This window comes from Geotrypetes seraphini, chromosome 1 (assembly GCF_902459505.1).
Source record: "Geotrypetes seraphini chromosome 1, aGeoSer1.1, whole genome shotgun sequence".
NCBI classification, from domain to species: Eukaryota; Metazoa; Chordata; class Amphibia; order Gymnophiona; family Dermophiidae; genus Geotrypetes; species Geotrypetes seraphini.
The window spans coordinates 522100873-522117828 of record NC_047084.1 but is presented as its reverse complement, the minus strand read 5'-3'; the positions used below and the strand labels follow the sequence as shown (position 1 = coordinate 522117828).

The following is a 16956-nucleotide window of genomic DNA, read 5'->3' as shown; positions in this document are numbered from 1 at the left end:
AAAATGGGCCATTTAAATCACTAAGCAGCCTGTGCAAGGAAGGGACAGAACTGGGAAGAGGGATAAAATCTAAGCAGGCATTTCTACTTTAAGAAGAAATTCTACAACAGGGCCCCTCCATTTAGGTGCCCAGAGAATCTATTCTCTAAAGCAGTGTCCCACAAACTTTTTTTTTTTTTTTTTGCTCCGGCACACTAATGGGTCAAATGTTTTTCTGTGGCACATCCACAACCCTGCCCCGCTCCACTCCCAGCTTTGCTCCTCCCCACACAAACCACATCTCATTTTCCCTGAGATCGGGGCCATGACTGGAGGACCTCCAAGCATGCGCATGATGTCATCACATCGACGTTCATGTATGCTCAGAGGTCCTCCAGACACAGCCCCAAGCTAGGGAAAATAAGATGAGTTTCATGCGGGGGCAGAGAAGAGGAAAATTACGGACACTGGAAGTGACACTCATGTCTTTCATAGAAACATGACTTCAGATAAAGGCTAAATGGCCCATCTAGTCTGCTCATCCACAGTAACTATTATCTCTTTCTCTCTCTCTCTCAGAGATCCCACGTGCCTATCCTAGGCCCTCTTGAATTCAAACACAGTCTTTGATTCCGCCACTTCTTCCGGGAGACTGTTCCATGCATCTACCACCCTGTCTGTAAAAAAGTATTTCATCAGATTACTCTGGAGCCTATCACCTCTTAACTTCATCCTATGCCCTCTCATTGCAGAGTTTCCTTTCAAATGAAAAAGACTCGACTCATTTATATTATGTAGGTATTTAAAGTTTCTATCATATCTCCCCTCTCCTGCCTTTCCTCCAAAGTATACAGATTGAGATCTTTAAGTCTGTCCTTATATGCTGTATCACAAAGACCACACACCATTTTAGTAGCCTTCCTCTGGACCAACTCCATCCTTTTTATATCTTTTTGAAGGTGCGGCCTTCAGAATTGTGCACAATATTCTAAATGAGGTCTCGCCAGAGTCTTATACAGAGGCATCAATAACTCCTTTTTCCTAGTGGCCTTACCTCTCCCTATGCAACCTAGCATCCTCCTAGTTTCGCCGTCACCTTTTCAACCTGTTTGGCCACATACAATCACACCGAAGTCCCGCTCTTCTGTATTGCACATAAGCTCTTCACTCCTTAATCTGTACTGTTCCCTCAGAGTTTTGCAGCCCAAATGCATGACCTTGCAATTCTTAGCATTAAATTTTAGCTACCAAATTATAGACCTTTCTTCAAGCTTCACCAGGTCTTTCTTTATTTTATTCATAGTTTTATTAAAATTTGATTAAATGCTAATCATAAAATTTGAAGCGTTGTACATTAAAATATAAAATGGGGTACTTACATCAATAACAAACAAGACCTAAACAAACTTGACATTTGGAAGGTAAAAGACAGGGGAAAAAAGGGGAGAACTACAATTTCTAAAGAAAAGAGAACCAAAAAGGGAGAAACAAAGGGAGAAGTGTGTGGGGGGGGGGTTTCAATTAAAGGAATAAAATAGTAGAAAGGATAAATCAATCGTAGGCATCCTTAAAAAGAAAGCATTTTAAACTACTCTTGAATTTATCAATGTTTTGTTCTGCTTTGATATGATATATTCACACCATCCGGCATGTCTGCTCTATTGCAGATTTTGGTATCATCCGCAAAGAGGCAAATATTACCTGACAATCCTTCAGCAATATCATTTATAAAAATGTTAAAAAGAACAGGCCCAAGAACAGAACCTTGAGGAACACCACTGGTAACATCCCTTACCTCAGAGCAATCTCCTTTGATCACACTACCCTCTGTCACCTTCCTCTCAACCAGTCCCTGACCCAGCCTGTCACTTTGGGACCCATCCCATGGACACTCAGTTTATTTAGTAGACGTCTGTGTGAAACACTGTCAAAGGCCTTCTCTGAGATCCTCCCAGTACCAAGAGCGGATGGAAAGAGACAAGGGGAATTGCAAGTAATCAACGCCTGGATGAGACGATGGTGCGAAGAAGAAGGCTTCGACTTCGTGCGCAACTGGACGGCGTTCTGGGGAAAAAGCAAGTACTACAGAAGGGACGGACTACACCTCAACAAAGAAGGAGCAAGAGTTTTGGCAGGCAACATGAAGAAGGCAATCGAGAAGGCTTTAAACTGAAAGATAGGGGAAAGCCGACAGTCGACCACCGGTCGATGGCACGGATAGCAGGATGCCCCGACGAAGAAGCCAAGGAAAACTACTCCTACACAAGAGAAGACGACCTCACGGCAAATAAGGGAGAAAAAGCAGGAAGGGACAATTCAGACACAGGAGGGGACGACCACACAGCAAACAAGGGTGATAACACAGGAGCAGTAAAGGATACCGTAATTGGAACTACAGGGACGGCCAAGAGTAGAAGGTCCAAAAAGGTAACACGAAGGGAACTTAGATGTATGTATACGAATGCTAGAAGTCTAGGTAACAAAATGGGGGAACTAGAGACAATAGCAAGACATGACATATTGGATATCATTGGCATAACAGAAACATGGTGGAATGAAGAAAACAAATGGGACACAGTACTACAGGGATACAAGCTGTATAGAAGAGATCGAGTAGGGCAGAAAGGTGGAGGTATTGCACTATATGTTAAGGAGGGAATAGAGTCTGTTGAAATGGTTACAACAGAAATGAAAGAGAAGCTTGAGTCACTCTGGATCAAGATTCCTGGTCAATATGGCGCAGATACGAAAATTGCCCTTTACTATCGTCCCCCAGGACAGGCGGAGGAAACTGACTCAGAAATGATGGAGGAAATCAAACAAGAATGCAAGACAGGCAATATAATTATATTGGGAGACTTCAATTTCCCAGGGATAGACTGGAAACTAGCAACCTCCAACTGCGGCAAGGAGGCCAAGTTCCTGGAGGTGCTAGGGGATTGCTTCCTGGAACAAATGGTAAAAGAGCCGACAAGAGGCAACGCCACCTTGGACTTGGTCCTAAATGGCCTCACGGGACCGATAACAGAAGTGGAAGTCATGGTTCCACTGGGAACGAGTGATCACAATGTAATTAACTTTAAACTTGACATCGGGAAAGGGAAACATGCCAAAACCTTAACCACCACCTTGAACTTTAAAAAGGGTAAATACGATCACATGAGAGCCATGGTAGAAAAACGACTCGAAAAGAAGGTGGACAAACTTGAAACGGTAGATCAGGCATGGTCCCTACTGAAAAATACTATCACAGAAGCACAAGATCTCTACATTCCGAGGATTTCCAAAGATCGGAGATCAAAGAGCAAAAGAGAACCGGCATGGCTTACCAAACAGGTGAAGGAAGCCATAAAAGAAAAGAAGGACTCTTTCAAAAAATGGAAATACATAAAGACAACCGAAGCCTGGAACAAACATAAAGATGATCAGAAGAAATGTCACAAGGCGGTGAGGGATGCAAAACAGGAATATGAGGAAAAAATAGCCCAGGAGGCCAAAAACTTCAAGCCCTTCTTTAGATACGTGAAAGGGAAAAAACCTGCAAAAGAGGCAGTCGGACCCTTGGACGACCAGGGAAGAAAAGGGTACATCAAGGAAGATAAACAAATCGCAGACAAACTAAATTCCTTCTTTGCGTCCGTCTTTACGAAGGAGGACACCTCAACAATACCTGAAGCGGAGAAAGTGTTTGCAGGAGAAATAGAAGACAGCCTCACCACAGTTGAAGTGGACTTAGACCAGATATACTATCAGATCGACAAACTTAAAAGTGACAAATCCCCTGGACCGGATGGAATTCACCCGAGAGTCTTAAAGGAATTGAAGGTTGAAATCGGAGAGTTATTGCAAAAACTTGCAAACCTGACAATCAGAACTGGACAGATACCGGACGACTGGAGGATAGCGAACGTCACCCCAATTTTCAAAAAAGGATCGAGAGGGGAACCGGGCAACTATAGACCTGTGAGTCTTACGTCTGTCCCCGGCAAGATGGTTGAAGCACTGATCAAGGATAGCATGGTCCGGCACTTGGACGCACACGACTTGATGAAACCCAGTCAACATGGATTCAGGAAAGGGAAATCATGTTTGACGAATTTACTCCAATTTTTTGAGACCGTGAACGAGCAAATAGATAGTGGGAAGCCGGTGGACATAATATACTTGGACTTCCAGAAAGCGTTCGACAAAGTTCCACACGAAAGACTTCTCAGGAAACTACAAAGCCATGGCATAGAGGGGGATATACAAAGATGGATAGGCAAATGGCTGGAAAACCAAAGGCAGAGAGTGGGCATAAATGGGAAGTTCTCCGACTGGGAGAAAGTGACTAGTGGTGTACCCCAGGGCTCGGTACTTGGGCCGATCCTTTTTAATATTTATATCAATGACCTGGAGGAAGGAACATCCAGTGAGATCATCAAGTTTGCAGACAATACAAAACTATGCCGGGCGATCAGATCGCAGGAGGATAGAGAGAAACTCCAGAGCGACTTGTGTCGGTTAGAAACATGGGCGGAGAAATGGCAGATGAAGTTCAATGTGGAGAAATGCAAGGTAATGCATTTAGGCAATAAGAATAAGGAATACGAGTATACAATGTCAGGTGCAACTCTGGGGAAGAGTGAACAAGAAAAGGACCTGGGTGTACTGATAGATAGGACCCTGAAGCCGTCGGCACAATGCGCGGCAGCGGCAAAGAAGGCAAATAGAATGTTGGGCATGATAAAGAAAGGAATCTCGAGTAGATCGGAGAAAGTTATAATGCCGCTTTATAGGGCAATGGTCAGACCACACTTGGAATACTGCGTCCAACATTGGTCTCCCTACCTAAAGAAGGATATAAAACTGCTGGAGAGGGTGCAGAGACGAGCAACAAAACTGGTGAAGGGTATGGAGAGACTGGAATACGAGGATAGACTTATAACACTAGGATTGTTCTCCCTTGAGAAAAGGAGAATGCGTGGGGATATGATCGAGACCTTCAAAATACTGAAAGGAATCGACAAAATAGAGCAGAGAAGATTATTTACATTGTCCAATTTGACACGGACTAGAGGACATGTAATGAAGCTAAGGGGGGACAGGTTCAGGACTAATGTCAGGAAGTTCTGCTTCACTCAGAGAGTGGTTGACACCTGGAATGCCCTCCCAGAGGAGATTATTGCGGAATCGACCGTCCTAGGCTTCAAGAGCAAACTAGATGCATATCTCCTTAAGAGAGGCATATAAGGATATGGTGGACTATAAATTACGCCAGGTGTACACCTGGCAGGGCCTCCGCATGTGCGGATCGCCGGACTTGATGGACCGAAGGTCTGATCCGGAGATGGCGCTTCTTATGTTCTTATGTTATGTTCTTATCTAAATGCACCACATTTAGCGCACTCCCTCTAGCCAATTCTTTAGTCACCCAGTCAAAGAATTAGATCAGATTTGTCTGACAAGACCTACCTCTAGTGAATCCATTTTACCTCCGGTCCTGTAATCCACAGGATTCCAGAAACTTGACCATTCTATGTTTTAAAAACGTTTACCAAAGAGGTCAGACTTACCGGCCTGTAATTCCTTACTTTTTCCTTACTTCCACTTTTGTGGAGAGGGAATACATTCGCCCTTCTCCAGTCCTCTGATACCACTCCCGACTCTAAAGATTTGTTGAAAAGGTCAGTCAGCGGAGCCACCAGAACTTTCCTAAGTTCCTTCAGTACCTGGAACACTTTCTGACTATTTTTTCGCAGGCTTTGGGGGAATTGGGTCAAGTTCAGATGGCTGAGATCCACCCATCATAACAATTCAGAACCCAAATGTATACAGGTAGTGTATTTTTTAAACAACATTTAGAATTTACCTCTTTCTTTCCCCAGTCCCTAAACATTCCAACCAAATAGCCATCTTGTAATCTTACTGGATATGACCAGAACACTTCTTTCTGTCATCTGCCTAGAACCGCAAGGTATTGGTGGTATAAAAGGTACCAGTGTAATGTAATTTAACAAATTAAACAGTTTTATTCTCAATTGCATTTTATATGGTTAATCTCATATTCTGCTCCAAGCAAATTTTGGAGGAGTAGGTAATAAGGATGCTGAAATAATAATAAAATATATTCCCTTGCAGACAAATTGTAACTTGCCTAGAGAACAAACTTGTACAGGGAGGGCCCAGGTTAAAAAAAACAAAACCCAGATATACAGTGTTCCTTCTCCGAGTTCTCAACTTAGTACTTGGCAGCCTAGTTTTCGTAATTTCTATAATGCATATGCATGAGATAAATGTTCATGCATACTGTAGATTCATTTTTGGATATCCCAGAACAAGGCTGGAAGTTCCACAACTTTGGCTTCTTCACTGAAGTCCAGTATAATTTAGCACTGTTAATTGTTGACATCTAGAAACCTACATGAATACCCCTTTCCAAGGTTCCAGGCTTTAACTGGAAAACGCCAGTGTTTTGTGATTGCATGGTCAGAGAATCTATCAGCCAAGGAGGCAAAGAGCACTTAACCATTGGTGCTCAAGAAAGCTGCTGCTGCCATGATGCTAAATAAGGTTGTGACCACCAATTGCGAATGTTGATCTAGTACAGGGCCTCGAGCATCTGTGCATGCTCAACGCCTGCCATCTCCCGCCTTCTCCAAGATTCTCAGAGGGGCCTGGAGCATGTGCAGATGCTCAAGGCCCTGCACCAGATCAACATCCACCATTGGTAGTCACAACCTTATTCAGCATTGCAGCAGCAGCTTTCTTGAGTACAAATCAGTAAGCTGGAGGGGAGCATGTATGCAGGATAGTGGTGCTGGAGGAAGAGGAGGACAGCCGCGTCGATGGTCGGGTGATGGCTCGAATATAAACTGAGATCCTAATTTTGTGGCTATTTTTGGGCCCCAAAATCTTAGGTTATATTCGAGTATAAACGGTACTTATGCCACAGTAGGTAATATATCAAGTTTTTTGAAAAATGGTGGTGTTTTATTTACAGATTTTTAGCCTACCAATCCAGGTAAACTCTTGGCATTAGTGATGGATTTTTCTAAACTAAATATGTATTTTTAAAATATATAAAAGTAAAAAATGTAATGTGTTCTTTTTAGAATTCCCCGTGGAGATGCCAAATCATCTTGAGGTTAGCAAGTCAGAGGCAGCAGCCTCATCCCAAGCTGATATCTTTGCACATTCCCATGAAGGGAAGATGAGAAGGAGCTTCAGGAATGGTAAACTGATTATGCCCACCATAATGTATCAACATGAGTCTTTGTCCATATTATGACTAAATGAGATTGTCTCCTTTCTTCAGATCGGATTAGGCCCTTCACCTTCTTCCATCAAGTGAAGTCCCCTTCCTTCCCGTCAATGAATGCAATGCTCACTTTCTATGCAGTTATGTAAGTGCACAACCTGTTTACAGTACTCAATATGACTACTGTTTTGTTATCTGACAAACTTTAAAACCCATTCTAGAATTGCCTTGATGCATCCCCAAACTGAATACATACAATCAAGCAAAACTACACCGCTCCTATTCCAATTTCTTATGTGTTTCACTGGAGAAGGAGCAGCAGTGGCGGAGAAGGAATCCTTCAAGAGGGTGGCATAGTGGTTGGAGCTACAGCCTCAGCACTCTGAGGTTGTGAGTTCAAAGCCCACGCTGCTCCTTGTGACCCTGGGCAAGGAGCCACTTAATCCTCCACTGCCCCAGGTACATTAAATAGATTCTGAGCCCACCTGGACAGATAGGAAACATGCTTGAAGTACCTGTATGTAAACTACTTTGAGTGTAGTTGTAAAACTACAAAAAATACAGTATACAAGTCCTCAATCCCCTTTTTATTTGACAGCAGTATCGAGTATGAAACACCACAGGGGCTCCATTTGCCTCCCTTCACTATTTTACCCATTCTTATTTTTATCTTCCATCTTGTCTAACCCAGCTATTCTAGCAGTCATCCTTTGTTGAGAGGCATAGACTAGCGTGTCTCAAACTTTTTTTTTTTAGCTCTGGTACAGAGCAAATGTGTTTTGCAGCCCATTATAACTGAAATTATACAATTGTAAAACCAACAGAAAATTAAATTTGAGTTTTTTAAAGTTCTTTATGCTATGTATGGGTAATTGTAACAATGGTGAAACTAAAGTAGATAGAATAGAAATGCGATGAATGTGCTTGTTTATTGCGTGCAAATTAACTCAAAATGCAGCTTGATAGTCAACGAGTAAATACACATTTCATCATCCACCATCTGCAGTCGTTCTCTCTTTGTTTCTTTTTTTATTTAATTTCTGTCAGAGCTGAAAATCCAAGTTTGCAAAGATACGAAGATCCAAACAGTAACAAAGCCTCGGTTGCTTTGTTGCTCGAGTTAGGATAGCTACTACATAAAAATAAAATTACTTGCCGTTAGTTTTCAAGGACCAATCACTTCAAAGAATGAAGCTTGTCTGGATGGTTGTATCCTTACACACACGCTCATAATATTGACATGTTATCTATTCTAGTGTAAACCTATGAAGGGAATTTTTAAAAATAAAGTAAAATTCTAGAATCTCTTGTGGCACACTTGGAATCTCTTTGGGGTATGATAGGCACAGGCATAGACTGTGGTTCCCTCTGGAGCCTGACACATGTACCGTTTTAAGCTTGCCAGTAAGTTACTGTTGCACAAGCTCTGAAACTGTCATGAAAGGCCAATCAAATTTAGTGTTGATGCCTAAACTGACCCAAAATCTTTTTTTTCTGCTCAGTTTTCAGCTGAAAGGCTATGACCATGCTTTATCCTGTTTGTCCCTTCCCCCCCACCCCTTCTGAACAAGAGTTGCCTCTTCCCCCACTACTTACCTGTAGATCTCCTCAGTTTATCTCATAATCCCTTGTGGTCTAGGAATGTAGTCTGGGCAGGAGTGATTCTGTACCCTCAAAATGGCTGCCATGATATCTAGTGGCAATCTCATGAGCCTGCCAGAAGAGGTCAAATTTTAAAAATCACAAATATATTTACAGTATGATAAGAATAAGGTCATACAGAAAACAACCAGTCCAATAAGGGTTAAAAATTCATTGAAAACTCAACATGTTTTGGTGAAATAAGTCTTACAAAAAGAACTTCAAATTTAAACATTAAAAAAACAAATCTAAACAAAACTATTAGCAATCTGTAATAGGAAAAACCACTGTCCCCCAAAGGGACTGTTCTACCTTATGGGCTACAAAGGGAACTTCTCAGCCAACAATTTATGGGCGGGGAAGTTTTTATGTTTGAATTTCCTGTTTTCAAAGTGAATTGTTCAGTCTACCGTTTCTGTACGGGGACCATGAGTATGTGAAGCTTGTAAGAGAAAAGTTTCATTGAATATTGGACGTTTCAAACACCTTTGATACTACAAGAGTGCCATCTACTGGATGCCAATTTCAACCCCTGAGGCAGGCTTTTTGAAGCCGAAACACAGACCATGTCAGGTCTGGTATGCAGATTGGATTTGATGTTAGGGTCTTCTATACAGATTGGGGCTCCTAATTGAAACTTAAATACGTTTAAAAACCCACCCAAGTCGGCACTTGGATAATAATAATAATAATAACAGCTTATATACCGCAATACCGTGAATTTCTATGCGCTTTATAAAAGATTAAGCAAAGGTACAAATTGACTGACTTCAAGAGGGGAAGAAGAAAGAGAAGTAATTAGACAGGAAATTCATTGTTGAGGAGAAAAGTGATCAAAAGGACAGTAGGTCGCTATTGAGAGGAAAGAGATAAGTGGATCAGTTGTCAAGATGTTTTAGGAACAGGTGTGTTTTTAAACGTTTCCTAAATTCCTCATAAGTAGAGGGCGAAAGTAATTGTTCTAGGTCTTTACCCCATGATGCTGCTTGGTGTGAGAGAAGGAATTCATGGTGTTTTTTCAGTTTGCAACCTCTCACTGGGGGGGAAACGAAGTTGGAATGTAAACTTCTCTTGTGTCTGTTGGTTGAGAAGGAGAAAAGGTCAGTAATGTATTTGGGGGCAAGTCCGTGTAATGCTTTAAAGCAGAAACAGGCAAATTTGAACTTTACGCGTGCCTTCATCGGCAGCCAATGTAGCTGCCGGTAGTAGGGTGTCACGTGGTCAAATTTTTTTAGTCCAAAGATTAGTCTGACTGCCGCATTCTGCAACAGTTGTAGGCGTCGCATATTTTTTAGGGGAAATTGCCTAATAGGCGATATTACAGTAGTCAAGCAGGCTTAGTATGAGGGATTGGACTAGGATTCTAAAAACCGATGTAACAAAATAAGCTTTAAGGGATCTGAGTTTCCAGAGAGTGAAAAATCCCTTTCTGATTAAGAAATCTACTTGGTTTTTCATGGTTAGGCATTGATCCAGAGTTACACCTAGTATCTTTATGGAGGGCTGGATAGGGTAACTAAGGTTATTGATACAGAGGGGTGATTTAATGTCAAGTGGTTGTGGTGAAGCAATGAAAAAAGTCGTTTTATCTGAATTAAGTTTGAGCCTAAAGTTTGTCATCCATTGTTCCCTCATGTTTATAGCTTCTGAAGCTTTGGGAATAGTTTCGGAGACAGAATTGGTGAATGGGATGATAATCGTAAAATCATCTGCATAACTAAATAGTTTTATCCCCAGCTGGGTTAGCTTCGTGCCCAGTGAGGACATGTAGACGTTGAAGAGCAATGGGGATAGTGGAGAGCCTTGGGGCACACCGGATGGATTGCTCCAGGTGTCGGAAAGCTCATAATTAAAACGAACCTGATAGGTGCGGGATATAAGGAAGCCACGGAACCAGTTCAGCACCTTATCCCGGATACCAATGGCATCTAGGCATTGCAGCAGTTTCATGTGGTCCACTAGATCAAAGGCAGAACTCATATCGAATTGCATTATCAGGGCATTAAGGCCTTTACTAAACAGTAGGTACAAATTGTCTAAGATAGCCGCAATTACTGTCTCCGTACTGAATAATGGCCTAAAACCAGATTGAGTTTCATGGAGGAGAGAGAATTGATCAAGATAACCCATCAGTTGGGTGTGAACCAATCCCTCCATAATTTTTATAATAAATGGAATGGAAGCTACCGGTCTATAGTTGGATATTAGGGCTGAGGATACTTTATGATTTTTTAGAATTGGGGTTATAATAATGTGACCATTATTAGAGAGGAACTTCCCATTGTTTAGGTTGTAAGCCAAATATTGCATTAGTGATAATTTAAATTATAAAGGTGCTGCTTTCATAATTTCTGGGGGGCATGAGTCCAGAACGCAATAGGATCTAGAGTATTAGTTATATAATCTGATATAATCATTCCACTCTAAATCTTGAAAGGAGCTCCAGATCATGTCTGCCGGTATATCATTTCCTTGGATGACCTAACCGTCCAAGTGCCAATAATCAAAAGGGCTTTTAGGCCTCTGAATCTCGCTGTGCACCCAGAGCTGAAAGGGGTGTTTTTGGAGGAGTGGTTAGGGTGGGATGTGAGCCAACCTAGACTGTCATCCTGCAGGGATAATCGAATGTTTGATGAGATTGCCTAGGTGAAACCTATACGTTGTGACTTAGACAATGTAAACACAGGTATAAGTGCCCAAAAGGTATCCAAAGTGAGCAGAGAACCACTGCAGAGACAAAGTAAAGACTCCCCCGCACACACACTTCCCCTGTGTTCACTAACCCCGTTGCACCCCCACAACGTTCAGAATAAAAACATACATACCTGCCTCTGGAACATCAGCACCTGGCACAGGAAAGCCTAGTAGAGCTGCACAGAGGTGGCTTAAGTAGTCTTGGGGGGTGGGCTGGTGAACCATAGAGAGGAGGACCCAGGCCCATAAGCCACTCTAGCTACTACATTCATGGTAGAAAATGTGAGCCCACCAAAAACCCTTCTGTACTGCCATATAGGTGCCACCTGCAGCCATAAGGGCTATTAGGGTTGTAGACAGGTTGATATAGTGGTTTTGGTGGTGTTTTGGGGGACTCACCATAACCTATAAGGGACTTCTGGTAAGATTTTTGGGAAGTTCACAGCAGTGCCCTGTAAGGTGCCTCACTGCTCTGCTGTGAATTTCACAATGGTGGCCCCTCCCACATCCAAAAGGTCTTGTTCTGGGCTTTTGAGACTTGGATGAATTTTTGGTCGAGAATGTGGTGTAAACATAGACGTAGTGGCGGTCAGGACGATCAAACATCTGTACATACAAATAGACTATTTTCAAATAATATATATTTTAGACGTACTTTTCAAGAATGGACTTTTGCTGCTGCCAACCTTGGGCGACTAGCACCCTATGTCCAAATCGGACTTAGACATTTTTTTTTGGTTATTATGCCCCTCATTGTGTTTAATGTTATAATTTTCCATTCAGAATATATACTGTTTCATTGTGTTGGAATAAAACCTTTTTTTTTTTTTTCAATAATATCTTTATTAGGTCAAGCAATATAACCATAACACAACCAAAAGTCATGGCAACAACAATCCAGAGCAGAGCTTATCTCTGTTTGATGTGAAATGTTCTTTCCCCATTTTTTTTTTTTTTTTTAATATATTGTGAGTTTTTTGTGGGGTTGTTTACCTTGTTTTTTGGCTTATGTTTGAATTTTAAATAAATAATATATGAACTGACTTCGCATTCAACACAAACCTGTCTATGAAGTGTAATCAATATGTTTTAAGTTGCTCAGAAATGTGAAACTCAACAAGGGGGGAACGCACCCCCCTAGAATGGGAACAGAGTTTACCTCCCAGTCATTGCAACTGTTTCTGTAGAGATCACACTTCAAGCCAGGATGTTGGTTAATAAAGATTGTTACAGTCCTTGAAATGATATAAAGTATAGGATTTTCTCCTTTCTTCTTATACTTGTTTTATACTTGTCAGAACATCACTTATGCATGATTAATAGAATCATAACTTACCGTATTTTCACGCATATAACGCGCGCGTTATACGCGTTTTTACCTACCGCGCATACCCCTCGCGCGTTATATGCATGAGCGCGGTATACAAAAGTTTTAAAACATAGTTCCCACCCCCGCCCGACGCCCGATTCACCCCCCCCAGCAAGACCGCTCGCACCCCCATCCCGAACGACCGCTCGCACGCGCTCCCACCCGCACCCGCATCCACGATCGGAGCAAGAGGGAGCCCAAGCCCTCTTGCCCGGCCGACTCCCCGACGTCCGATACATCCCCCCCCCCCGGCAGGACCACTCGCACCCCCACCCCGAAGGACCGCCGACTTCCCGACAATATCGGGCCAGAAGGGAGCCCAAACCCTCCTGGCCACGGCGACCCCCTAACCCCACCCCGCACTACATTACGGGCAGGAGGGATCCCAGGCCCTCCTGCCCTCGACGCAAACCCCCCTCCCTCCAACGATCGCCCCCCACTAGAACCTCCGACTGCCCCCCCCCAGCCGACCCGCGACCCCCCCCTGGCGACCCCCACGACCCCCCACCCCCCTTCCCCGTACCTTTGGTAGTTGGGCCAGAAGGGAGCCCAGACCCTCCTGGCCACGGCGACCCCCTAACCCCACCCCGCACTACATTACGGGCAGGAGGGATCCCAGGCCCTCCTGCCCTCGACGCAAACCCCCCTCCCCCCCAACGACCGCCCCCCCCAAGAACCTCCGACCGCCCCCCAGCCGACCCGCGATCCCCCTGGCGACCCCCACGACCCCCCCACCCCCCTTCCCCGTACCTTTGGTAGTTGGCCGGACAGACGGGAGCCAAACCCGCCTGTCCGGCAGGCAGCCAACGAAGGAATGAGGCCGGATTGGCCCATCCATCCTAAAGCTCCGCCTACTGGTGGGACCTAAGGCGCGTGGGCCAATCAGAATAGGCCCTGGAGCCTTAGGTCCCACCTGGGGGCGCGGCCTGAGGCACATGGGCCCAACCCGACCATGTGCCTCAGGCCGCGCCCCCAGGTGGGACCTAAGGCTCCAGGGCCTATTCTGATTGGCCCACGCACCTTAGGCCCCACCAGTAGGCGGACCTTTAGGATGGATGGGCCAATCCGGCCTCATTCCTTCGTTGGCTGCCTGCCGGACAGGCGGGTTTGGCTCCCGTCTGTCCGGCCAACTACCAAAGGTACGGGGAAGGGGGTGGGGGGGTCGTGGGGGTCGCCAGGGGGGTCGCGGGTCGGCTGGGGGGGCGGTCGTTGGGGGGGGGGGGGGTTTGCGTCGAGGGCAGGAGGGCCTGGGATCCCTCCTGCCCGTAATGTAGTGCGGGGTGGGGTTAGGGGGTCGCCGTGGCCAGGAGGGTTTGGGCTCCCTTCTGGCCCAACTACCAAGGTACGGGGAAGGGGGGTGGGGGGGTCGTGGGGGTCGCCAGGGGGATCGCGGGTCGGCTGGGGGGCGGTCGGAGGTTATTGGGGGGGGGCGGTCGTTGGGGGGAGAGGGGTTTGCGTCGAGGGCAGGAGGGCCTGGGATCCCTCCTGCCCGTAATGTAGTGCGGGGTGGGGTTAGGGGGTCGCCGTGGCCAGGAGGATTTGGGCTCCCTCCTGGCCCGATATTGTTGGGGAGTCGGCGGTCCTTCGGGGGGAGGGATGTATCGGACGTCGGGGGTGGGGCATCAGGCTTTCAGGATGGGGACAGACCTTCAAGGGGGGACAGTGCACGGAAGTCAGGGGGGGTGAACGGAGAGTCGGGACAGCGCACGGAAAGTCAGGGCGGGCGAAAGGAGCGTCGGGCAGCATGCGCGGTATACCCGTGAGCGCGGTATACCAAAGTTTTTGTACATATCATCGTGATTTCTGCGCGCTATACCCGTGTGCGCGTTTTATACGGGTGCGCGTTATTTGCGTGAAAATACGGTAGCTCAATGAGGGGTTTGAGCTAAGTTATGATTCTATTAATCATGCATAAGTGATGTTCTGACAAGTATAAAACAAGTATAAGAAGAAAGGAGAAAATCCTATACTTTATATAATTTCAAGGACTGTAACAATCTTTATTAACCTGGCTTGAAGTGTGATCTCTACAGAAACAGTTGCAATGACTGGGAGGTAAACTCTGTTCCCATTCTAGGGGGGGGTGTTCCCCCCTTGTTGAGTTTCACATTTCTGAGCAACTTAAAACATATTGATTACACTTCATAGACAGGTTGAATGCGAAGTCAGTTCATATATTATTTATCAAAGCAATTTCTGACTTCTTCTAGTTTTCACTAGTGACATCCCCGCCATCTCATAAGGAAAATTATGTTTGAATTTGGCAGATTTAGTAATGAAATTATTCTTCTGTCTCTTCCTCCCCTTTCTCCCTTCTGTTTTTTTCATTCTTCTGTTTAATTTCCTCTTGTTTTCATTCCCAGGCATGTGTTCCTCAACTACTTAGAATCAACTTGTTGGGTTGTTAACACCTTACTGGACTGGTTGTTTTCTGTATAATCTTATTTCATCAGACTGTTATTTCTATGTTTTGATTTGTATCTGTTTTTGTTTGACCATTTTTGAATATGATAATAGCACGTTTTTTTTTTCTTTCAGCCCTTGCTAGTTTGGCCTTCCATCACTCCATTGCAGTTGAATATTTTTTTTATAACACACACAATGAATCTGTAGAATCTATTACCAGAGGGTGTGGTTAAGGTGACCAGCATAATTGAGTTCTAAAGACGTGTGTGCAAGTTTCTTTAGGAAAAGTCCATAAAACTTGCCGGATAGACCATTACTCATCCCTGGAAATGAGCTATGAGAAATCTACTTTTTGGGATCTGCCACACACTTGTGACCCAGACTGGCTACTGTGCAGACTTAACATAAGGATAGCCATATTGGGTCAGACCAGTGGTCCATCTAGCTTGATATCCTGTTTCCACAGTGGTCAATACAGACCACAGAAAGTGCTGTGCTCTGTGGATCTGGTCTGACTCAATATGGCTGTTTATAAATGAATTCCAACATCAAACAAGATGATAATATGAATGGACTTAAGTAAAATAGAAATATTTACTTACCCACTTCCACGTTTTCAAATAGATTAGTATTCTTAAGTAAAATAGTACTGCTAATGTGCTAGAGGAAGAATTTGTGCATGTTGATATTAAGCACAATCTCTTTCCTTCAAATATTATTATTATTTTTTTTTTTTTTTGCAGTGTCTTCATTTTATTGTTATCCACATTCTACATGAGATCTAAAATCTTGTCTCTGGAAGAGCAACTCGCCACTCTGGGTTCATTTGTAACCTCACATGGGAAGACGTAAGCATTTGTATATGAATGAGTAAAATATGTATATGTAAACAAATTATTTCCCTCTATTTTCCCATATGGGCTGCAGTCATTTAGAGGTCACAGGACTTATTTTTGTGTTAACATGACCTCTAGAATTATTTTTCAGCCTGTGTTCCTTAACACTGGAGGGAATGGGCTTCCTTTGTTTTTGGATGAAAGGGAGACATTCTCTGACTTTTGTTTTTAATTTTATATTGAGTGCAAACGTGTTTGTGTATAAACAGGCTGACCCACTGCTTTGAGTTTAAGCTGTCTTTGTATTTGACAAATTTCCGACTTTACTATGTAGGGCTTCTTCTGGATTTGTGCCTGAAGGGTTGGACATTTTTACACGAAAGAATCAAGGCTTCAACTTTTATTCCCCTTTATCTCCTGAGTTGTAACTTCATTATCGATCATGATTGTATGAAAGGAATATTGTTATTCGTTATAAATTGCATCTGTACTATGGTTTCATTGGCTGGCTTGGCCTTGCCTTTCTATACAGTCTCCCACATAGAAGAGCAATTCAAAAATAAGCATAAAATAGGGGAATCGCAGAAAAGAAAACCATACCAAAGGTTCTGTAACATAACCATGAATACGACATGTGTGGCTGTGTTCTACCCTCCAGGAACCTTGGACCTCAGATCCTAGGTTCTGTCGATAGCCTGAACCAGCGAATCTCTTTATTAGATTAACACCAGGGGGGGTGTGGTCATGCAGTGAGCAGGGTCTCCCTTTCGCCTACCTTTTTGAACTATTTT

The 16956-nt window shown here is 43.9% G+C and overlaps 1 protein-coding gene across 3 annotated transcripts in view; it reads left to right on the top strand.

Annotated features, from left to right (window-relative positions):
* The window catches only part of GRAMD2B (GRAM domain containing 2B), a 157775-nt gene that overhangs the window by 107124 nt on the left and 33695 nt on the right, over positions 1–16956 (top strand). For all 3 annotated transcript variants that reach the window (XM_033928988.1, XM_033928990.1, XM_033928989.1), the window contains exons 10-12: positions 7074–7193; positions 7277–7364; positions 16073–16177. In XM_033928988.1, coding sequence (XP_033784879.1) covers positions 7074–7193; positions 7277–7364; positions 16073–16177 — 313 coding nt within the window. The remainder of the gene's footprint in view (positions 1–7073; positions 7194–7276; positions 7365–16072; positions 16178–16956) is intronic.